We start from the raw sequence: 23286 nt of genomic DNA, 5'->3' as shown, positions 1-23286 counted from the left end.
ATAATGTCTATTGTCAGTTAAACCTATATAGTGAATTTGTTGTTGAGTCCAGACTCGTTCTGCTCGCTGCACTACAGGCCAGTAAATCGGGAGACGAGGTGCTGGGGCAAGGAATAGCGACTTTATTCGGAAAGCCAGTAGACCAAGAGGATGGCAGACTAATGTCTTGGAGAACCATCCTGCTCTAGTCAGAATACAGGCTCCTTTTATACAAAAAATAAGGGAGAGGGGTGTGGTTGAGTGTTGCAATCTTCTTGCTGCAGGCATTCTTTGTTCTTGCAGCCGTCCCTGTGGGCTAGGTCATGGTGTCCATGTTGTTACCTCCAACAAAACAAAGGTTATTCTCTACTACAAAGTCTTCATTTCTAATGTGTTTTCTATTTCTAATAGTTCTATCTGGATCTTTTTTATATTTTCTATTTCTCTTCTCATTATATTTATACTTTCCTTTAAATCCCTGAGTATATTTCCCTGAGCAATGTCTGTTTTAAAGTCTTTGCTAATTCCATCTTCTCTGTTATTCCTCAGGGTGTCTTTTTCTAGTTCCTGAATTTTTTTTCCTTGTTATAGATCACATTTTTGTCTTCCTTCTTGCCTATGTAGTAACTTTTGATTGGATGCAGTTTTTCTGCCCAAGTATTCTTTCTGTTTTGGTCAGCCTGGGCTGCCATAACAACATACCATAGGCTGTCTGGCTTGAACAACAGAAATTTATTTTCTCCCATTTCCAGAGGCTGGAAGTTCAAAATCAGGGTGCCAGCGTGGTCAGGTTCTGTTGAGGGCTCTCTTTGCTGGCTTGCACTTGGCTTCCTTTTTGCTGTGTTCTCATATGTCAGAGACAGAAGAGAGAGGAGTGGGGGGAGATCCTCCTATAAGGACAATAATCATGGACGTTGCACCCTCATGACCTCTTGTAACCCTGCTTACTTCTCAGGGGCCCCACTAAAGGCAGGAAAAATGGAAGTGGGGTGTGAGGAGGGCCGTGTCCCAGGTCTCAGCTGAGCCCCACCAAATGTAGCTTCTTGCAGGAAAGAATTCAAGAGCGAGCCACAGTTGAGTAAAGGTAGACTTATTTAGAGAGATACATACTGCATAGAGTGTAGGCTGTTTCAAAAGGCAAGAGAAAGGCCACGAGGTGTCGGGGTTGGGTGCTCAGATTAGAGTAAAAGTTGTTACACACTCCATAGACAGAGTGCGGGCCATCTCCAAAGATAAGGGAGCTAGAGGCAGCCACGAGGCGCCCCATTGCCAGTTTTTATGGGCTCCATAGCTTCATATGCTAACAAGTGGGAGGATCATTTTAACTACCCTGGGGAAGGGGCTGGGATTCCCAGGATGTTGGCTATTGCCCACTCTTTGACCTTTTATGGTTAGTCTTGGAACTGTCATGGCACCTGTGGACATGTTATTCACCATGCTAATATATTACAATGGGCGTGTAATGAAGCTCAAGGTCTACTAGAAGTCAAATCTCCTGCCAACTTGATCCTCAAGGTTCACTGGAAGTTGAATCTTCTGCCATTTTGGTGTTAATTGCTGCATCGTTCTTTGAATGGCTGTGCCCTGACCCCTTCCGTCCTGTCTTACTACCTCCAAATATCATCACGTTGTGGACTAGGGCTTCGACCTAGGAATTTTGGAGGGACACGACATTTCGATCCGTAACACTTCTTTCACAGTATTAAGTCTTTTGAGTCTGACATCTTTTGTTAAATATTCAGTGTGAGATTTCATTCATGCTGTGATACGTAGTTGTAGATTGTTGATTCTCACTGTTATGGGATATTCCATTGTGGGAATATGCCATTTGGGTTATTTGCAGTTTTAGGCTATTAAGACATACCAGGGTTGAAGTAATATAAAAACATAGCAGCGTTGGAGACCTGAATTATAGGAATGTCCCGGGGTTCATGTGGCTGAGCTGAAGGAAATCCTGTCTAGGTCCGGATGGTTTTAGTGTGATAGTTTAGTGTAGGACTTGGCAGACTGTGGCTTGCAGGCCAGGCCTGGCTCTCTGCCGGTTTTTTGCACATACAACTTTATTGGAACACAGCCCTGCCCATTCATTTATATCTTATCTGTAACTGTTTTCCTGCTCCAACTGCAGAGTTGAGTCGTTGAAACAGAGACCATCCGGCAGGCAAAGCTGAAAATACTATCTGGCTAACAGAACTGTCAACCCCTGGCTGCGGATCTTGTTTTCTACCCACCGTTAACCACTGAACTGTGCCAGGGGGATGGCAGGGACTGGGCTTGGGGGTTCCTTCTCTCCTGGGGAGCTGCCTGTAAATTCCCTTGAGGACTCTGCCTTCCTTTCTTTCACAGTCAGATTCCTGGGCCGGGTGTGGTGGCTGCGGTGGGTGTGGGCTTCCTTGTTATCTGGGAGTTGAAGCTGCCCCAGAGCCCTGTGGTTAGTCCTCACCCCTCCTCCCCAGGCTTACTGGGAAGGACGCATGTGCTCCTTGTTTTCAGAACCACCCTTCCAGCAGGAGGAAAAGCTGGTGTGTGATAGCTGTGTGACCCTGAGCCAAGCACCATCCTGCCCTGGGCCTTTTCCCCTCTGTGATGAGGAAGCTGGGCTCCAGCATCCCTTCCTGCTCCCAGACTTTCTAAACTCCCACGGAGAAGTGGCTTGGTTCAGGCTTTTTTTTTTTTTTTAATGTGGGACTATTTTGAAAGGTCCATTACTTTTATGCTCTGTTTAGGGTTCAGAGTGGTCACAATCTGGAGGGGCAAGGCCTCCTGACTCCGACAGATGCCCTGAGACTCCCCCTCAGCCCCTCGGGCTCTTAGGGCCAGGTTGGATCTAGGGTCTGCGCCCTCTGGTGTCCTTTCTGGCCAATAATTGCATCGTTGGCATTTCAAGTGGCCACGAGCATCTCTGCTGTTTCCTGGACTCACCCAGCCCAAAGCCAGGATTTCCGATTCTGGAAAGTGAGTGGCAGGACCGTGGGTTCCACCTGGCATGATTTGTGATGGCAGAGCCTACGCACCCGGAGGTGCAGAGGCCCTTGGAGATCATTGGTCTCCAACTGCTCAATTTTGCAGGTTGGCAAACTGAGGTCCAGGAGAGGGGTGGCTTGCTCCGAGCCATAGGGTGAGTTAGGAACTGAGCTGAGACTGTTCTCCCTTCTTCCACTTCCTGCTCTGTTTTCCTTCCACCATCCTTTCCTTACCTGACTTGAAAAGCCTCCAGAAGGCACCCATTTCCCTGAACTCGGCTTTACTCTTGTCTCCAGAAGCCCAATAAAACAGATGCCTCTGGAAAGGAGGACCTTGTCTCAGAACAAAGACTGGTGCTGGGAGTCACTGGAGGGTGGAGTGCAGAGTGTCTTCGGTCCAGCAAATGCTGCTGGCATCTGACAGCCCCCTCTCCCCACCCAGGTCTGTGCTCTGCCTCCACGGCAGGGCCCTGGGCTAAGCACACCGCTCATGATCCTTCTTTCAGTCCTTCCAACCCTCCTATGACCCAGGAAGGGTCAGCCCCATTTTGCAGAGGCAAATAGGCTCAGAGGAAGAAATTTCTGGACTTGCACAAGCCTTGTTACTGAGAAGTCGCAGAGTAGAGCCAGAACCAGGACCAGCTGACCCATGCCGTTTGTTCAGCGCTTCCCTGAACTGCCTCGAGTTTCAGTGTTTACTCTTGAGAAACTCCCTTGGGTGGCCCGGGCGCAGGGGCTCTGGCCGGCAGCCTGCCTCAGCCAGGGGGCCCTGCAAGAACCAGGGGCTGCAGGGCAGGGCCTGAAAGCGCGATGCTGCGTTGCTGCTGCTGCTGCTGCTGCTTTTCCTTGAGCTCATGGAGGAGAGGCCTGTGGGGCCTGCAAGAACTGCAAAGTGCTTTCACACACTGAAATGAAATCTTGCAAGGGGCCAAGGCCACTAAATTGTGGGTGATGAGGAGCTGCTTTTGACCCACTTGGTGTTGGAACCCTCCCCCAGTCCAGCAGGGCCTGGCCAGGTGTCTGCACTTCTGTTGTGACTGGAACCTGCTGGGCAAAGATATGCCCACGTGGTGAGCGGACTCCGCGTGGCTCCCAGAACAAGGCAGGGCTGGCCCAGCCCAGAGTGCCCCGCGGAGACCGCTCACTTCTTTCCCAGGGTTCCTTGCCTGGGGTGGAAAGATTCAATTCACTATTGAATCTTTACAGTGACCCCCCACCACCACCACCACCAAAGAGCCCTGCTCCCTTGGCCACCCACCCTGTAGGACACAGAGTGATCCTCCCCACCTGACAGCGTGGGTCGGTGGCTTTAGGGTCGCTCAGCCAGGAACCCCTTATTCGGAGTCCCGCGCCACTGGGCCCTGTAACTGCCCCTTGAGGTAGAGACCTTAGGCAGGGGCTCGCTATTCCTGGCTTGGGGGGCTGCCCTGTGGGTGGTGAGATAACATCAGGACAGTCAGAGACACGTGGGTTTGCTTACCTCTGCCATCAGCTAGCTGTGACTTAGGGCACATAACCAAATTGTTCTGTATTAAGCTTTCCCATTTGAAAAGTGGGGGTAATAGTACTAGTGTTGCGGGGTGTGGAGGGCCTCTTTAGGTACATTGTGTTTAATGCAGCACCTGGCACCCTGGAAAGTTGTTGCTGCTTGCCATGGTGACCACCACAGTGTATGAACCTGCTGATCCAAGGCTGGCCTCCCTTTGGGCATGGAGGGTGTTGGGCTCCATTCTTTGGGAGGGAATTTAATCAGGTTATAGAAGAGAGACAAGGATTTACTCTGAAGCTGGAAGGTACCAAAACCATCATTCCCAGGTGGCTGACAGCCAGGACAGCGCAGCTCCACAGACCAGATGTCTCAGGGAGGTCCAGGGAAGGGGCTCTGCTGGGAGTCAGGCGAAGCTGGCCAGCATCCTGGCCCGTTCATGGGGCTGTCGTGTGAACTCCCAGGCAGGTCACTTCCCCTGTCTGGTCTTCCTTCAGTCTCCATGTCTCTAAGACAGCTATTGGTCCCTGAAATTCCTGCCCTGGGCCAGTGTTCATTGCACCCGTGGTCTGACATGTGACCCCCTGGTTCCTGTCTTTCTGGTGCAAGTTAACTTTAGTTCTTCCTTTGAAACAGAATGGGAAAAACCCATGAGCTCTGATTCTCAGAGCCCGGTTGTTGTGAGAAGGAAAACTGGGCTGCGGTGGTGGGGAGCTGGTGTCTCGAGCTGACTGTCTTCAGTGACGGGTTTCGGAGGGGCAGACCTTCCTCACTGTCCCACGTGGCACCAGCTGGTGGGTGGTCTGTCATGGGAAGTGCTTGGGCCGGGCCTGGAATGCTTGTTGGAGGCCCTGTGTTGGGGGCAGCGGGTGAGGCAGTCTCTAAGCCCTGTTCTGCTCTGATCCCATCCCCGCTGTGTGGGGCATGACCCTGGATCTGGGTTAGGCTGGGCTTTTGCATGGCCCTCATCTGCTCTGAATGCATTTGGACTCAGGTAGTCCTGGGAGGAGAGTGGGAAGGACCACAGGAAAGGCCTGTCCTGGTCTCGGAGCCCTGGGGTCTCACTCATTCACCCCTACTCTGTACCTACCGTGGCCAAGTCCTCCAAGTTCTTAGGACACAACACTGAGCAAAATGGAAAACATCTCTGCCCTTAGAGGGCTTAAGTGGGGAAGGATACACAGCAGACAGACGGGCAGCTCTGGTCTTGGATAAGTGCCGTGAAGAAGGTCATGCAGGGAAGGGGGTCAGGAGTGATGCATGGGGTACGGTCCACATAGGACGGCAAAGAGAGCTGTATTTGAGGAGGTGAAACTTGAAGAGGCCTGAATGAAGTGAGGGAGGAGGCCAGTAAGGGATCCGGAGGAAGAACATCCTCGGCCAAGGGAATCACGTCACAGCTCTAGGGCAGGATGAGTCTGGTGAGTTCAAGAAATAGTAACAATGCCAGGGTGGCCCAGAGAGTAGGACTGGGACTGGGGAGACGGGTGGGAGATGACGTCAGAGATGTGTCCACAGCCTGTGGGCTGCGGCAGGGAGTTTGAATTGTATTCTAAGGGTAAAAGGAAGTCAGTGGAGCATTTTGAGGAGGGGAGTGATCTGATCTGGATTTTTAAAGTATTGTTTGAGTTGCTTGGGGAACCTATGGGGTGATGATGAGGAAGCCCCTGCAGGGATGAAGCATGGACAGGTGGGAGCAGAGAGTGAACACTGTGTGTTTAGAAGGTAGGACTGACAGAGGGTCCTGGTATGTTGAACGTGGAGTTGGAGGGAAAGAGCTGTCAAGCTTGGCAAGAGGGAAGTGAGTCATTGGGGACCTTGAGGAATGGTGGGGAGAGACCTCTGCAGTATTGAGTGGACAGTGACTGGTCACCTTCGTGCTTGCTTACTGTGCAGGGTCAGACATTCGGGGCGGGGAGGGAAGAGGTTGTGCACCTCGTCAGGAAAGCCTGAGCCCTTCATGAGCTGGTTCATCCAATGAGAAGACTGAAAAGTGGGAAGTGAGCTCGGTGTGGTGGAAACCACCGCATGTCAGCTCCTTGAGCCTGAGTTCCAGCAGCAGAGGAATCTCTGCCCTCGTCGGCACAGTGCTGTCTCCAGTGTTTGAGATGGTTCCTGGCACTTAGTCATTGTCTGCTGAATGAATGCACGAGTGAGTAAATGAATGAACTAAACAGAGACTTGGGATCTGGCCCTTCTCCTTCGCTGCTGAACCCAACTTGGTCTGCTCACCTGATGCACAGCAAAGCCAATCTGCTGATACCGGGTGGTGGTGAAGGAAAGTACTGGGTTCACTGCAGGATGCCCAGTGCAGAGAACAGGCAGCTCATGCTCGAAAGACTCAAACTCCCTGATGGCTTTCAGAGAAAGGTTTTTAAGGGCAAGGACAGGGGTGAAGATTGCAAGATAGGTGATCAGCTCATGGACTTTGTTCAGATTGGTTAGCGGTGAGGTAACAGGGAGATGTTTCAGGAATCTTAATTATCTGCCTTCTGGTTCCAGCCAGTCTGGGGTCTATGGGCTTGTGGTCAGATCACCATCCTCAACTGGGTAGCGGTGTTAGTTTCTGCAGAACAGCCTAAAGATAGATTGTTATCTAAATCTCTTCTGAATTAACAAGATTGTCTTCTTATCATGAACAAGTAAATCAGTCAATCAATCCCTTCCAGAGGAACTAGGAATCCTGTGACTCTTGTTCTAATCATTAACTGCATGAGTCTGCTCTTTGGAACTTGGGGGTGGCCAACAAGAAGCAGGGAACACGAGGGTCTTGTACCCAGGAAGGCCCCACAGGGTCCTGCTCAGTTTCAGTCCCCTCTTTTCTTTGATATTCCTCAGTCCTCAGGGGAATGGGGGGCAGGACAAGAAAGGGAATAAAGTTTTGGATAGGGAGATTAGCCATCAACTCAGCAGGGGGCTTGGTTTCAGAGTTTTGGTCTTGGCTCCTCGGCCCCTGCTATCCTTAATGAAGTAGGGGGATCAGGTCCTGGCAGGGCTCCTTCACTTGGGGTCCACAGAGGAGTCTGTGAACCCTCAGAAATTCCTCCCAAAATACTGGGCATGTGCACATTTTCTGAAAGTGGTCTGGGATCCAGAGGAGGTTGGGAAGCCCCTGGGGCTTTCTTCGAAGGCCATTCCTTCCCGCTCCAGCCTCCCGGGCCTCGCAGTGGCTCCAGTAGGCCGTAGTGTCCTGAGGCTGGAGGCTACACTGAAAAGTTGCAGTCACAGAGTCCCCAGGCCCTGTTGCTTATTATGAGGTACTGATGGATGGCAGCGAAAATGCCAGAAGGGTATAAAGCAGTGAAGCAGAAAAACAAGAGGCTGCTTAATTTGCAGAGACCACGAGGTGTGTATTTTCTAAGAGAAAATCCTCCCTGGTGTAGGGACCTTTGAGGTGTATTTGGGGGGCCCCCTTTTGTCATGATGCATGTGAGGCAGCCCCAGTGGGTTCCTGCAGGCGAGAGGTCAGGGCTGGGGTCACTACTTTTCTGGGGTGAGCTCATGGCTCAGTGCCCGCCTCTTTTAGTTCAGTAACATGACCCAGCTTTCCCCAGCCCAGGTGGGCCCCGTGCAGAGTGTAGGTACCAAGGGGAGGGGGCTCAGCCTGGCCAGCAAATGACCTGGGCAGCCTCTTGCCCGTGCCTTGAGTCTGTCTCCAGGAGTGGACGCCTGAGGCATGCGGCAGAAGGGGTGCCCTGTCCTATGCGGGGAAGGCACCTGGGCGGCCGTCAGTCACCAGGGGCGATGTTTCTCACACACCAGGTAGTGCATTGAAATAAGTAGGGGGGTTTGTGGAAAGGGGGAGAAATGGGGCATGGCCTGTTATCTCTAACTCCGTAATCTCTCCTGGACAGTCTGTTCCGGGATCTTTGTCTCTGCTCTCTGGAGCATGGGGTCAGCCAGGGTTGAGGGAGTTTGGCCCCGCAGTCAGGGAAGGTAGGTGTGGGCTGTCTGAAGACGCTCACTGTCCTTTGTTCTGGTGTAGAGTCCCTGTCCTCTGCAGAGGCCAAGGGGCCGCTTTGGCCTGGCTCCACCCAGTCTGGACATGAGCCAGGAACAGCATCTGACTAGCAGTGTGGATGCTCCTCTAAGAAGCACGTCATGGAGCTGGTTTCTGATCTAAATTTGTTTCTCTTTTCCCCCTGCCCCCACTCAGTTGGCTGGAGTTGTCTTCCTCGGAGTCGGACTTTGGGCATGGAGCGAAAAGGTAGGTGTGACCGTCACTAGGAACCTGAGCATCAATCAGCCCAAGCCAGGTTTGCTCAGTGTTAATTATCTCTTCCTGCGTAGCGTCTCTCGTGCAAGGTAATGATTTGTAGTCATTAATCTTTACAGAGCCGGCTCATGGAAATTACTGAACTTAGAATGAAAACCCCTGGAGTCCCGTGGCTGGCTCTGCTTCCCCGTGGTAGGGTGGCTGCTAGAGATCCAGGCGGGGCTGGTTGGGATTTTGAGCCCTGTGAGCAGAGTCCTCTCTGCTGTTCCCAAGTCACCCAGGGGCTTGGCTGCAGTTGTGTCCAGGGCAGACCTGGGGCTGCCTTCTGGAATGGACCCTGTCTGTGCCCCTGGGAGCCCGCAGGTCCCTGGACACAGTTGTGTTGATTCCCGAAGATCTTGTTCTTGCCCACGGAAGGGACCCCTGAGTCAGGGAGCAGGGCTCTGTGATGTGCCCCCAGGGTGCCCTGTGGGGCCGGAGCAGGTCTTTAGCACCTGCCAGCGACCCTTCTTGCCCAGCCTGTGGGAGACAGGAGGGGAAACCAGGCTCTTACTGTCTGGAAGGATAAAGGGCAGTTGGAACTGCAGAGAGGGCCTAGACTGGATGTGGGTAGGGTGGAACCGTGGTGCCACCTCTTGCTTTGTGGGTGGGTGGGTGCTGGGGAGGCGGAGAGGCTGGGCAGGAAACAATGGGAGCTAAAGCTTCTTCCTCTCAGACTCCAGGCCCAGAGCCCTCTCCCTTGAGTGGAACCTCTCCTTGCTTCCAGGAGAAGGAAGCAGGAGTACTTAAGGCTGTGGGCTTTCTTGCCATGGCCTTAGGAACTGGATAAGGTCCGCCTTTGGGTTTGGGCCCCTCTAAGAGCTTGCAGTGCAATGTCACTTTGCCCTAGTGACCGCGCTTCTGGTGCAAACCATGACTCATAGCGCCACCGTGCGACCACTTCTGGAACAGCAGCATCCCAAGCCTACAGAGCCCTGAGCCTAGGCCTGGCTGCCCTGGCTGCCCGGTTCCAGCCGGGTGCCTGGACCAGCTGCTCTTTTCCCCCTCCTCCTTTGAATCCTGTAGAACTGCTCTGCCCATTTCGGGTACCATTAGTCAGATGTGACTAATTCTATTTAAATTAAAATGAAATAGAAATTAAAATTCAGTTCTTATTTCTACTAGGCCACATTTCAAGTACTCAATAGCACATGTGACCAGTGGCTACCATTTTGAGCAGTGCAGAGATGGAACATCTCCATCATCACAAAAAGCTGATCACACAGCACTGCCTTCATCTGTCTTTGGTTGGATACGTTTTTCACAAGAGTGTTCATACTGAAGCTGTTTTTCATCTTAGGATACTGGGGTTCTCCATGAATTGAATACAAAGTCAGCTGTCAGATGACCAGAGGCCAGGCTCAGGCCATGGCCCCAGGGTGCCTTGACCACAGGCCACAAGGCCCCTCAGAGTCCCCTCCACCCAAGGCCTGGGCATTGGCACCCTGCAGGCCACAAAAGAAGTGTGAGGTCTGCCTGAGAGGTGCTCACAGCCTAGACAGAGACTGGGAACAGGAGGGCACCTGGGGGCCAAGGTAGGCAAAGATCTGCTGGGCAGAGGGGCCTCTAAGAGGGCAGGCGGGCAGGGTCCAGGCTCTGGCCTGGCTTTTAATGACTGAGCTTCAGAAGGCTGGTCTCTGTCCTCATTTAGTTCTGAACCCAGGCTCCCCCCTCCCCCCTGCCCCCTTGGGCACCCCGACTCTCTCTGAGGCTGATGTTGCCCTGCTTTCTCTGCTTCTTTCAGGGTGTGCTGTCCGACCTCACCAAAGTGACCCGGATGCATGGAATTGACCCTGTGGTGCTGGTGCTGATGGTGGGCGTGGTGATGTTCACACTGGGCTTCGCTGGCTGTGTGGGGGCCCTGCGGGAGAACATCTGCCTGCTCAACTTTGTGAGTGGCCCCAGATGTGGTGGGGGGAGATGGGGTGGGGTAGGGACATACGCTCTGCTGGGCGGGCTTAGCCCTTATCTGGTTGGAGGGGTAGCAGCTCTTACAGGCCTCCCCGAGGATCCGCCAGTGGCTGGGAGGAGGCTGCCCTTTGCACTCTGCTGCCCCCCGAAAGGTGAGATTTCAGGAAAATGATGAACGAGCTCGGCATCCCTGGAGAAGCTGGGCCCCTCTGGTTTTCAGCTCCTGGTGGGTGGAGCTGGCAGCTTGCCGGCCTGCTCCCTTTTATCTTCCTTCTGACGTGCTAAAGGCATTGTTTGTTTGCTACTCACCTTTGCCCTTCCTGGCTAAGATCAAACGACCTTGCTGGTAATGTTAGGAAACCTCGTCCCCCCTCTAGGGTATGTGAGTCTGTTGGATGTGCAATGCAGAATCCTTAATTTCCTGGCAGAACTTCAGGTTACTAAGAGTTGAGTTTTATATTTAGATAGACGTTCATTTTGAAATGCACTCAGTTAAAATTAAAAAGCACCTGGTAGGGAAAACACATCATCGTTGTTGTTGAATTTATTCGATCAAGCTTTTCTTTTCTGGGCTTAATTTAAAAGCCAAACACATGGGGATATTTTTTTGTTTTTTTTTTAATTTTTTTTCTCTTGCAATTATTGTGTTTGATTATCTTGCTCCTACATGAATGGAGATTCCATTTTGGAGGGCCCCGGGTGTGTGTCTGTTTGTATGTGTGCGTGTCTTATTTTGAGATATCTGCCGGTTGTGGTGTAACTTCACAACGTGCTGCATGGCCGGTGATAATGGCTGTGATAACACCAGCTCTGCAGGCTGGAAGGCAGCCTCGACGGGTGGGGCTGTGGACCTGTGGCTGCACTGGCCCTTGCAGAATTCCACCGCTCTCATGGCCAGGGACAGCTGTGCTTCTGGAGAGGTCTTTATAAAGTTGATGCACATACAGAGTAGGTACTGATAAACTGAGGTGAGCCTCAGTTTCCTTATCCCTGAAATGGGAGTGACAGATTTCTAGCAGCAGGATGGTGGTGTGGGCGAGGAGAGTGGTCAGACAGTGTGTCCTAAAGGGGCGGAACGCCTGCTGGGGTGGGAGAGCCATTCGTTCCCTTGATGGGGTGTCCTTGTTGGAGGAGGGAGATGGTTGACACTCTGTCTTGGCACTTTCTTTCTCATACTTTTGCTCATCTGACTTGTACTGACAGTGCAGTGACCTGGGTAGGGATGGCTATCTTGGTTTTATAGATGAGGTGGAGTTATCCAGAGTACCCAGCTAATAACATGGGATTCCCAGGGCCCCAGCTCGGTCTCTCAGGTTCCAGCCCGTGCCCTCAGCAACAGACAGCGGTTCTGGGTCAGACGAGGGAGACCCCCCTGTCCCCCCGTGTCACCCCTGCAGTTCTGCAGTGCCATTGTGCTCATCTTCTTCCTGGAGCTGGCCGTGGCCGTGCTGGCCTTCCTCTTCCAGGACTGGGTGAGGGACCGGTTCCGGGAGTTCTTCGAAAGCAACATCAGATCCTACCGGGACGACATTGACCTGCAGAACCTCATCGACTCCCTTCAGAAAGCTGTAAGCACCAGCCCCAGCCTTCTCCCCAGTACAGCCTGGCTGTCTTGTCTTAAGTCTGTGTTGGGGGGAACACGGGCCCCCCTCCTCAGCTCTGCCCACAGTGGGGAGGCCCATGGGAGGGCCACCTCCACCGCTGGTCTAGTTAGCTTTGCCTGCTTATGGATGCTGACGGGCCAGGCTTGCTGTCAGGGTGCCCTCCCCCATTTGCTTTGGGCAGGCAGTCCAGCTGCATCTGTGGCCACCCTCCCCTGCAGGGCCCAGATCTCTCCAACCCTGACCATGCAGGCGGCTGCAGTTCCCTGGGTGCTGTGGGCGCCGAGGGGCAGAGCTGAGTGCGTGACTCCCTGTCTGAGGCTATTCCTGTCCCTTCCTCTCTGGGACCTTTTCCCCTTCCTGTCTGAGAGGGCAGAGCTGCCTGGAGGAACTTCCTCAGAGGGAGAGGAATGTAACCTCCCTGGAATATGTCCCCGGGGGTTTGTCTAAGCAGTCCCAGGCTGTGGCCTTTTCTCCATCTGGTCTCCATCCCTCCTGTGTGAGGCTGCACTTGGAGGCTGTGGGACCACAGCCACCCCCACCATCAGCTCCCTTCCCCGGAAGGACCCCATTCCCCACCATGCTGGCCAGTGCATGGGTCTGCCAGAAAACCTGGCTTCCTCGGGAACTTTTTATATGGAACCCTTTGGTTCTGAGAAGAAAATAAATTAGCATTAAAACCAACTCTGATCCATTCTGTTTATTAACCAGAACTTGTTTACCCTTATTTCATGTATCATGGGGTCAGCAAAACCCATTTATGTGACCAGGGATTCTTCCTGTGTTAGTAGCAACCTGTATTCGTCTGTGGAAGTCCCTCATTCCTTCCTCTTCTGACGCCCCTCCCTTGCTGCGCCTCCTTCAAGGTAGTGGTTCTCTGTTTCCACGTAGCCGTGGGCTTGCAGGTGTCAAGGATGCTGGGGTGGCTCCTCCCTGCACTGGCCTTCAAGACACTGTAGTTTTCTCCATTGCCCTCTCATTAAAAATACCTTAACCAGAGTAAATTATAGCGCATCCTCGTGGTGAAATGTTAGATTAGAGTTAGAGCCCCTGGAACCATGGAGAGGTGGGGGCTGGGGCAAGGGTGGGGGAGACAGGATTTTTACCTCAGAAATGGAGAGTGAGGCAGAAATCCTGGTTGTGGGCTTGTGATTCTGGCCATCGCCACGTCAGCTGTGAGGACAAGTGCAAAAGTGACACCTGCTGTTGGGTTGGAATGCCACTGACGTCACAGTGTCGCTTTCACTGTGTCTGGTTTTATGATTTGTTTTTTAGACAAGTGGGGGTTCTCTTTGCTGCTTCACCAGATAGTGGGAGGTTGTGGGGAGGGAGGGCGGAGACCCCGGGTCGGGGCCGAGCTCTGATTGCGTCAGCATCACCCCAGTCGTAACTCTTCCTGGGGAGCAGACGTTCTACAGCTGTCTTCTGTAGAGAGGCACGAAGGTAACTGGGGCCAGCTTGGATGGTTCTTGGGGAGGAAGACACACTGCCCACAAGGAGGTGTTTTCTTGAGGGGGAGTAGAGGACCACATCGGAAGGAGAGCAGGAAGCCCGCTCTGGACTTGGCGGGTGGAGGGTGGGCATTTGGGGAGGAAGGGAAAGTTCCACTGTGAGGAGGGAGTGGACCGGAGGCCAGGGGATGCCACAGAGCCAGCCAGTGTGTTGGGCCCAGACAGGATGCAGTTTCCTTCTTAAAAGGCCACCTGGGTCACCTCATTCGCATCTCTGTGAGGGGAGGTCCCTGGGGTGGGCTTTGAATCTCTGTGCGGTACACAGCGGTGCACTTAGCCTCGTGTCCCTAAGACTGATGCCCTGTGCCGAGCAGCCACAGCCCCAGCCCGGGCTCCAATGGCTCTTGGCTTTGTGATTGCAGAACCAGTGCTGCGGGGCATATGGCCCTGAAGACTGGGACCTCAACGTCTACTTCAACTGCAGTGGCGCCAGCTACAGCCGCGAGAAGTGTGGGGTGCCCTTCTCCTGCTGTGTGCCGGACCCCGCGGTGAGTCGGTCCCCCAGGAGGAGAGCAGTTCCTGCCTCCCTGAGGGCTCTGGCTGCCTCACTTCTGCAGGTGGAATGAGCGCCCGGCCCCCCCTCTGCTTGCCCCAGGGCTCTTGCAGCTCTGAAATCCTAGACGTGTAAATTCCGGGAACATATTTGCACGGCTCACCCTGGCTCTAGTGTTCTGGGTGAAGCAGGAAGAAAAAGTGTTACCCCTCCTGTGAGGGGCTCTCCCTCGGGGGACCTGGCCAGGATGCCGTGAATGTAATGAGCCCTAGTCTCCTTGTGCCGGAGAAGACACTCAGTCAGAGAAGCCCACCATCTGGGGTGGGGAAGAATTCTCTCCCGTTCTTTCTTCTTTACCTGTTTCATCCCCAGTCTGTGACCCAGGTCCTTGGGTTCCGGAAACTGAGCTCTTGGGTGTCCTTGAAGGAAAGCTAAGGGTTTACCTGAACTGAGCCCGAGCAGAGGGGAGCCCTTACCGCTCTCCGTGCAGTCACGCTGGCTGGTGCTGGTGGACATGGCGGCGTTGCCAAAGCATGGGCGGGTTCCCCAGCCCGGGAGAGGCTCAGGGCCGCGGAGGTTCCACAGCCGGCGGCTGACGTTCCCACTGGGACTGTGACATCTTTGGCAAGGGCAACTTTTCCTTTCTGGCACAGGGGTTGGCAGCTCTGACCTGTGCACCAAATCTGGCCTGCTGTCTGTTTTTGGATGACCTGCAAGCCAAGAATGGTTTCAGCCATTTTTTAAATGGTTGAAAAGAAATCAAAAGAAGGATAACATTTTGTGACATGTGAAAATTCAAATTTCAGTGTTTGTAAAGTTTTCTTGAAATACAGCCATACCCGTTCGTTTATATATTGTCAGTGGCTGCCTTTATGCTACAACAGGAGAGCTAAGTAGGAGCTACACAGACAAGTCTAAGTATTTACTGTCTAGCCCTTCACACAGAAGACTTGCCGACCCCTGTCCTAACACGGAACGTTAGTTGGCAGCGTGATGGAAGGGCGTGAGCTGAAATGGAGTCAGTACAGCTGTTTGGTGGAAGCCTTCTACCACTGGCTTCTCAAAAGCACAAAAATAACTCATCTTTTCTTCTGCTTTTCTTACAGCAAAAAGTTGTGAATACACAGTGTGGCTATGATGTCAGGACTCAGGTGAGAGCCCCAATGCATATAGCTTTGAATTCTTTAGGTTTATTCCCTAGTGTCCAACTTCCTGATTTAGCACAAGTGCAGACTGGAGAGGGAAAGCCAGGGGAGCCTAAGCCCACGGGTGCCACCTAAGCCGGGAGCGAGGCGAGCGGAGCGCACCGCCGCACACACACCCTCCTCAAGTGGGTGGCAAGACTCACGGGAACAGTGATGGGTGTGATTCAAGCCTTGTGAACCACAGTCTCAAAATCTAGCAGTTGCTACATTAATGGAAAAAGATCGGACGGAAGTTTTGGGGGACAAAGACCATGTTCTTAAGAGCCTCTTTGGAGTCCTAGGAGGTGTCGGTTATAGGGGTTCAGGATGGGCTGCAGGAGCGTATGGCTTGTCCAGTGGTCTACCACTGCTGAATGGAGGTGGTGGTGACGACAAGGAGCGAGACGGGGCTCATGGCAGGAGCAGGGCCCAGTCTTCTAGGCTTTCTTCAGGCCACAGGAAGTGTGCACTTGGATGTGAAGAGGAGCGAGTCCCCACCCCAGTCCTTGCTCTGGTGGCCTTCAGTGATGTGAATAACAGCTGTTCTGAAGAGGAGGGGTCTCTGGGAACCTGCAGACACCTCTCCTGTTGGCCAGGACACTAGGGATGTGACCCTCCAGTTTGGGAAACCTCGGCTCCTTCTGCAGTGACCTCCGCTTCACAGGGATGCTGTGTCCACATCAGCTTCTCCAGTTACAGATTTCGTTGCCACTCGTGTTAGTTGCTAGGGCTGACATAACAAAGCACCCAGACCGTGTGGTTGAAGTAGCAGGTTTATTTTCCCACAGTTCTGGAGGCTAGAAGTCCAAGATCAAGGTGCCAGCAGGGTGGGTCCCTTCTGAGAACCCCCCTCCTTGGCTTGTAGGTGGTACCTTCTCCCTGTGTCCTCGCATGGGCTTCCCTCTGTGTTTCTTCATGTTCTGATCTCTTCTTCTTGTAAGGACACCAGTCATACTGGATTAGGCCCCACCCCAAGGACCTCGTCTTAATTTATTTACTTCTTTAAATACCCTGTCCCCAAATACAGTCACATTCTGAGGTCTTGGGGGCTAGGGCTTTAACATACGAATTTTAGGGGGACACAGTTCAGCCCCGAACACTGCTAAAATGAATGACTGTTCCCTCACTGTTTCATGGAAGAGGCTGATGGGTGAGGGGGCCGGGGCTGATTGCTGTGTGTGGGGTGGGTGGGGATGCAGTGTATGTGCTGTGGCCACATCCCAGCGTGCTTAGCGAGCCTCTGCCTGGGGTCAGGATTGGAAAGCGCTTATGACTTCTCCTGCTGGCTCTGGCTCCTAGAGCCAGGCTTGCCTGGCTGGGATCACAGTCTGAGAAGCCACTGTCCCTTTCTTCTCCTGATTCTGAACATGGTGAACCCTCTTCCCCCAGTTTCTCTCTTTAAGGCACACTTTCCTTCTCCAAGCCTTCCAACCCCCTCCCCTTTCTCCAGATGAGGGCTGTGGAGGTGTGTTGAACAAGTTGGTCTTGAAACTTGTGGAGGCCCTAACAGAAAGGAGTTAAAGATCATAGCCAGGGAGCCTTTGGTTAGGCAGGTTATAAAACTCAGGCTGCCCAGGGAAGGGCAGAGACCGAGGCAAGTAGATGCGTTTCTCCTGGAGAGTTTTTGTGTCGTCCGCCCTCGGCGCCTGCCTCCCAGATTCCTCATTCTCCCCGAGCTTTGTCCTGCCCCCAGCGGGAGCCCTCTGGGGAGCCAGGTTGGGGACCGCCTGTGTGTCGCGGGCTCAGGCGGCTGTGATGCTTCCCTGCAGCTGAAGAGCAAGTGGGACGAGTCCATCTTCACGAAAGGCTGCATCCAGGCGCTGGAGGGCTGGCTCCCGCGGAACATCTACATCGTGGCCGGCGTCTTCATCGCCATCTCACTGCTGCAGGTTTGTTCCCACCGCCCTTTGTGGCTGCCTTGCCCACCTTGTGGCTGCACCCAGCCTTGTGAACCAGACTCCACACGTGGAAAGATGCTGGTGGCGGAGGGCGCGGTGAGGCCAGGGTGAGCAGGCCGGCTGGTGTCTGCCTGGAGAGGAACTGGCAGGAGAAGGAATTTACAGTGGGGCAGAAAAAAGCAAAATTCCTAAGGTGACCAAGTTCATGTGAATCTGTTTCTGGTAGAAGGACATCAGTCTCCCCACATGATTATCCCAGTCACTGAGGTCAGAATGTAGCTTCAGACATCGGCGCAGCCCAAATCGGGGACAGCCTTACTTTTATTATGGAACCCAGGTTTACAGGAAGCATTCAAGATTTATTATTTTGGGAATCAGAACCAGTCAGGGTGACCCTGCTATTTTCGGTTTCACCCGAGTTACAGAGTGTGTCCCAGCCCGTGGTATGTGACATGTGTGGCCCTGCTGGAGGCAGGGTAGGACGTCTGTTTGCTTCTGTGGGGCCTGCTGTTTGCCCCTTCTAGGCTCTAGGGACACAGCAAAGTCGACCCCGGGGCTCATTTGTTTTAACTGTGGGTTGGTCTCCTTTTGCTGCCTGCCCAGTTGTGGCTCCTTGTGTCCTCAGGCTCTGCCCCTCCTCGCCCTTTGCACCCTAACACTGACTGCCACCTCTGCTGGCTTTGTTTTCAGATATTCGGCATCTTCCTGGCGAGGACCCTGATCTCGGACATTGAGGCGGTGAAGGCAGGCCACCACTTCTGAGGAGCCACTTTGTCTGAGCAGAGCTGAGCCGTGCTGTGGAGGCCGAAGCCCTTCACCGCCCTCAACTTTATGTCCAGAGGGAGAGAAATGGACGCACCCGGCCAGAGCCAGCACCCCATCTTCAGTATCAGCGTGATGTGACCTCTCTGTTTCTACTTGCTGGTGCTGAAGACCGAGGGCCCCCCCCCCCCCCCCCCCCGCACAGACTTGTCACCAAGACCCCCGCCCTGGGGTCTTCCCAGAGTCAGAGGATGTGTCTTTAAGTCGGGGAGGTGACTCTGAGGGACAGACAGCTCTCGTGGCTGTGAGGACGGCTCAGCCCAGTCCTTCTGGGGCCCAAGTGCATCTGCACCCTGGCCTCCTCACCACCCATGTCATCGGTGCTGGCTTGGAGGGCAGCCACATCTTCTGGGAGTGGGGCGGGGCTGGGGGGCCAGCCGGCCTTGGCAAGACTTCCCGCAGCAGCCCAGGGGTGCTGCCTGTGCCCTCTGAGTGCACAAGCCAGGGGTGTTGGCGGGATGCTCAGCCACATCCAACTGAAGGAAGCCTGAGCCAGTGCGTGGGCTGGTGCCACGGGAGTGCCTTGTCCACCCCTTCCTCCCCCAGGGTAAGAATTGCCTCCGATCTTGACAGCATTATGCCCTGATGGCACAAGGGGATGGTGGACACAGCTCTCCTTTTGCTAAAGTGTGTAAATAGTTTATTTATAGGGGTAAGAATGTTTCCACACCACGTCTTCACTTCCTCTGGCATTCTCCTCTCAGCAGCCTTACACAGTGTCTGGGACTGAAGCCTCCCCTTTCGGCTCCCTTGAGTGTCCCCCGAGCCAGCCCCATCAACTTCTCCTTTTCATCCCTGATAGCCCAGCTGCACAGATGTGCCCCCTCTTCCTCTACACACCCCCAACACACACCCCCACTGCCCTCCCCGCTCAGCCTCACCGTCTTCTGGTCTTGGTGCTACTGAAACCGTTACCCGGAACTTGAATCCTGACCCTCCCTCACTGCAAGGCCAGGGAGCCCCAGCCAGAGACGGCCAGCCTGAACCCTTTGGCCAGGGCTCTTCTCCAGGCCATGTGCTACGGGCCGGCAGGCCGGCCTGGCATTTGCCTCTCCCTGGAGAGAGAAGCCTTGGAGCCAGGCCCCTGGGCCCTGTGCCGAGCCACGGACCCCAGCCTGCAGCTGCCTAGGGGCTTGGGGTGTTTCACTGCTAACTTTCGTGATGACCCCCCCACCCCCCGACCGGAATATCTGTGGTCACCGTGTCCTGTCCGGGCTGTTGGGGGCTTGCTCTTAGAAATGAAGTCTGACTTGTGTGCCGAAGAGCCCCCCGGGGGTAGCTGGGGCGTTCGTGCGTCTTTGGCTGGGCGACACTCTTAACGCTTCTCTGGATCTTGTACCGGCCTGTCCTCATCGTTCAGAGGTGGAGTGCCACCTTCACTTACTGCCCAAGTGTACATGCTCGTGTGGTGTATTCTGGTGGGTGTTTGTTGATGATGTTGGTTTTGTTTTTTTTACAATTTTCTCTGTAGACTAGAGGAAAAAGAATGCTTGTTTTTAGGAAGCGTGATGCTTTTCTTTGACTGCCAAACTCTTTTATGGAATATATCTTTCTATTAATGCTGTTGTTTTGATTGCTTTTGTTTTGGGTCACATCAAGAGGGCATTAAGCATCTCTCTCAGCTGCCGAGGGAACCAGTGGGATCGGGTGTGGCTAGGCACAACAGGGAGGTAGATGAAATAAACTTCATCGAGTGCTTTTTAGATTCCGTGTGCCACTTCCAGTGATCCTTTGTATGGAGGTTACAATGGGAACAGATGGCTTGTGGCTTGGTCATGCCCAGCCGGAGCACAAGGTAGAACTTCGACTCCATGGGTCTGGAGGAAACATTATTTTAGCTTCTAACTGTATGGCCTCAGGCAGAAGAGCTTGGGAACACTGGGTTGGAATCTGGGCACTGCTGCTGCATGAGCCACGTGTCCTGGCCCATCTGTGGAGGGGGTGAGTGGCAGTGCCCCCCTCACTAGGTACATACAACCCAGCCTGCCCTGGGGGAGTCGGTCCTTACGCGGTGTGTGGGCACCGATGGCTCCTGGGCGGCTTCTGCTGGCCCATCTTCTCAGGTGGATCTGGTGGCTGGACCACTTGTGTCTTCACAGGTCACAGCCCAGTTCAGGGTGAAGTCTAGCTGTGACTTTATCAGAGTTGGGTTTGTTTTTCAATTAGGTTACAAACCTTTGTGGCCACTTTCAGTCATCTCGTCTGACTGAGTTTATTGGATAGAAAAGAAATGCAGTATAAAGGCTGTTCACGGGGCATCTCCAACGAACTGGGCTCTTTCTGTGGCGCCACAGTGCAGCCGTCCTGGCCACTCCCCGCCCAGCCAGCCCTGAATCCCCAGCCACTCCTTGTCCTCTCAGACTGGGGTAGAGGCCATTGTGGCCTCTGTACGTCCCCTCCTGGCTCCCCCTACACTCCCCCTTTAAAGTTTCAGGGTCTTTCCGTATCCTGTCCACTTCTGCCGCACTGTTATTTTCCCCACCTCTCCTTCTCACCTCGTCCCGCGTATCCCCATCCCAGGAAGCTTTCTTGGCCCTCCGCCTTCCCCCCCTTTCCTTCCCAGCAGCTGCTTGTCCAGGCTCTCTGTCCCCCTCCCGCCACTGCCGGCTACTCTCTTCACTTGGCTGAAACTGCTCTCCCCCAGTCACCAGACTCAGTGCCTCTCCCGGCCTCTGAGGCTCCTGCCACTCTGGTCCACCCCCTCCTCAGAGTCCTCTAGTTCTGCGGCCCGAGCTCCCCAGGTCTCTGACCTCCTGCCCATCCTTGTCCTGCCTCCAGCTGCCCGGCCATTGGTCACCGGTCTCCAGGGGCTCCCGTGCCCAAAGGGCAGGGCTGTGAGCCGAGCAGGAAGCCATCTGCTGTGCTGGGCTTCCCCACATGAATAACAGTAAAGACGAATGGACACAGAACTTCCTGGAACACAGGAAGCACTCACAGTACCTATCAGTTAAAAACTGGTTCAGTCGTGGGAACAGCTCTGGGAAAGCCATTTTCGTGGCCAAAACATGAGACTTGGAGGAAGGTAAGTTACTGGTCGAGGATTTGGAAGAGCTGGGTTCAAACTCTGGAAGCCTTGCCCCAGAACCTTACCTGCAATTGAAGTAGGAGGTTCGGTGCCTACTAGCCCTGATTCTGAATCTCTGATTGGCTCCTGCTGAGCAAAACCAGCACCACGGGCAAGGCTGAGAAGCATCAGTTTCTGAGGATTATCCAGTTACTGGGCTCTGTGGCAGGTTGACAAGCATCTGGAGAAAGCCAGAGAGTGCTGTACTTGGATTTGGGTGTCCGGTTTGGTTTGGGAGGGCTTTGGGGGGAGCATGATGTCATTCCCAAGGGGCTCGGCCCCACCCTGCACTGGAGGCCCTGGCTCTGGGCAGCAGGCTCACTTCTCTGTGTGGCCAGAGCTGCCATCCACCCAGCAAGCCTGTGCAGGGCTTTCTCTGCTGGTTGGTGAGGAATCGGACACAGCCTTCTCTCCAGGAGATACTCTTCTGTAGCTGGCCCGGGATAGTAGTGGGCATGCATGTGAGCGTAGGCGACTGCAATCTTAGGGACCCCTGGGAGAGGGCTCCCCAGAAGAGGAGAGAGAGACCCATTCTCTGCAGCAAGGACCACCTGGTTGCTTCTCAGCCAGCAATCTCAGAGGGTGGACTTCAAAGGGACAGAGAAAGGAGAGGGGCTCTTACAGTGGTCCTAGCACCCAAGACATCCTCCTGCCCAGGTGTCGGGAGCTCAGCCCTGTCACCTTGTGGTCCAGCACCCTCAGCTGTCGCAGATGAGCAGGGTGGCTGTATGACCTTCACAAGTGAGACTTTCCAGCTCAAGGGTCACGTGAGGTGTCAGACCACAGGGCCACAGGGTGTGTAGGATGTCTGCCCCCAAACTGTGGTAACCTGTCCCCAGTGGTGATCTTGGTGGAGCTGCTACCACGTGCTTGTCTGTCACCCAGGAGGATGCTGTCCAGCCTCTCAGGGCAGACGGGGCCTCCTGCAGCACCGCTGTCCTTCATCTGGGCTCTCTCTCCAAAAACCCAGAGAACTGTACACCTTTAGGGCCTTTTTAGCTCCTTGTAAACTCAACGAGACCTGACTTTTCCTCCTCAAAGACTACAATAAAGATATATTCATTCTGAAATGCTTTTGGGGTCTCTAGGGTGCCTCAGGAAAATCTGACATGGGCAGGATGGCATGGCGACAGTGGTGTAACTTTGGGAGGGAGAAAGTTAAGGCTCCATTCAAGTAGATACTGTTCTGGTGAAGTTACCGGTTTTAGATGCCAGCTTTGGAAAAGGAGGAAATCCAAATGCCTTACAACGGCCTGGGAGAATTATTTCCTCTTCAGCAGGGACATCAAAAGCATGGTTTAATAACCACCAAACTAAATTATCACCTCAGACTAATTTTAGCACCTCAGATGACTTTGAAGCTAGTCTCTCTTTTTTTGTTGTTGTTTAATTTATATAAAAGTAGAAGCAATCCAAGCACAGAGTGTAAAGTAAAAAGTTTGTGTCCTATTCCCCAGACACATCCACTGCTAAGTACCCTCGCAGGAAATGTCCAGGCATATTCAAATGTCTTTTGCACACATGAAAATCGTGTTTTACAATTCATCTTACTTACCGTTACCTCAAATATTTCTCCGTGGGTGCATACCCGTCCACAGTGCGTTTTCACCGTCCACTGCTGGGCTGCCATGGTTGAGTGAACCTCGCTCGATACTGGGGATTATGTTTACAGTTGCAGGTAACAGAAAACCCAATTCAAACTGGCCTGAACAATGAGGGGAGGTTTTTGGCTCCTGGACCTGGAAAGTCCAGAGGTGGGGTGAGTTTCAGGGTAGGATCCGAGTGACTCAGTGATGCCAGCTGGATCTGGTTTCCTTTCCCCAGTCTGCTCTGCCTGTTGCAGTGTCCCCATCGCCCAAGGCGAGACCCCACTGCAGATCACCTTGAGCCTCGCTCTGGTGAGGATGGCGTGGCGGTGAAGTTGAGGGACGGCCCTCTGGGCCCCCTGTGCTTGTCCATCCCACTGAAACCACGTGGTGGGGGAACCAGGCTCCTGTGGGGGCGGGATGGACATTTTCGTTAAGTGGTGGTTTGCTCTTAGGAGGGCTTATCAGATCTCCACGGTGTTTTGTTATTAGAATTACTTCCTAGAAGGTTTTTAAGAACATTTTTCAAACAA

General features: G+C 53.6%; 1 protein-coding gene across 3 annotated transcripts in view; it reads left to right on the top strand.

The window, feature by feature from the left end:
• Positions 1-19662, top strand: part of TSPAN14 (tetraspanin 14) — a 54344-nt gene extending 34682 nt beyond the window's left edge. For 2 of the 3 annotated variants that reach the window (XM_031461046.2, XM_031461047.2), the window contains exons 3-10: positions 8585-8635; positions 10428-10574; positions 10672-10746; positions 11992-12162; positions 14069-14194; positions 15306-15350; positions 17153-17272; positions 17972-19662. In XM_031461046.2, the coding sequence (XP_031316906.2) occupies positions 8585-8635; positions 10428-10574; positions 10672-10746; positions 11992-12162; positions 14069-14194; positions 15306-15350; positions 17153-17272; positions 17972-18043 (807 nt within the window). In that variant the 3' untranslated portion in view covers positions 18044-19662. The remainder of the gene's footprint in view (positions 1-8584; positions 8636-10427; positions 10575-10671; positions 10747-11991; positions 12163-14068; positions 14195-15305; positions 15351-17152; positions 17273-17971) is intronic. The other variant, XM_010984088.3, reaches the window with a different exon arrangement.
• Positions 19663-23286: the final 3624 nt, after the last annotated feature.

Source organism: Camelus dromedarius, chromosome 8 (genome assembly GCF_036321535.1).
Source record: "Camelus dromedarius isolate mCamDro1 chromosome 8, mCamDro1.pat, whole genome shotgun sequence".
NCBI lineage: Eukaryota > Metazoa > Chordata > Mammalia > Artiodactyla > Camelidae > Camelus > Camelus dromedarius.
The sequence above is the reverse complement of the archived record's forward strand: the minus strand, read 5'-3'. Positions and strand labels throughout refer to the sequence as shown.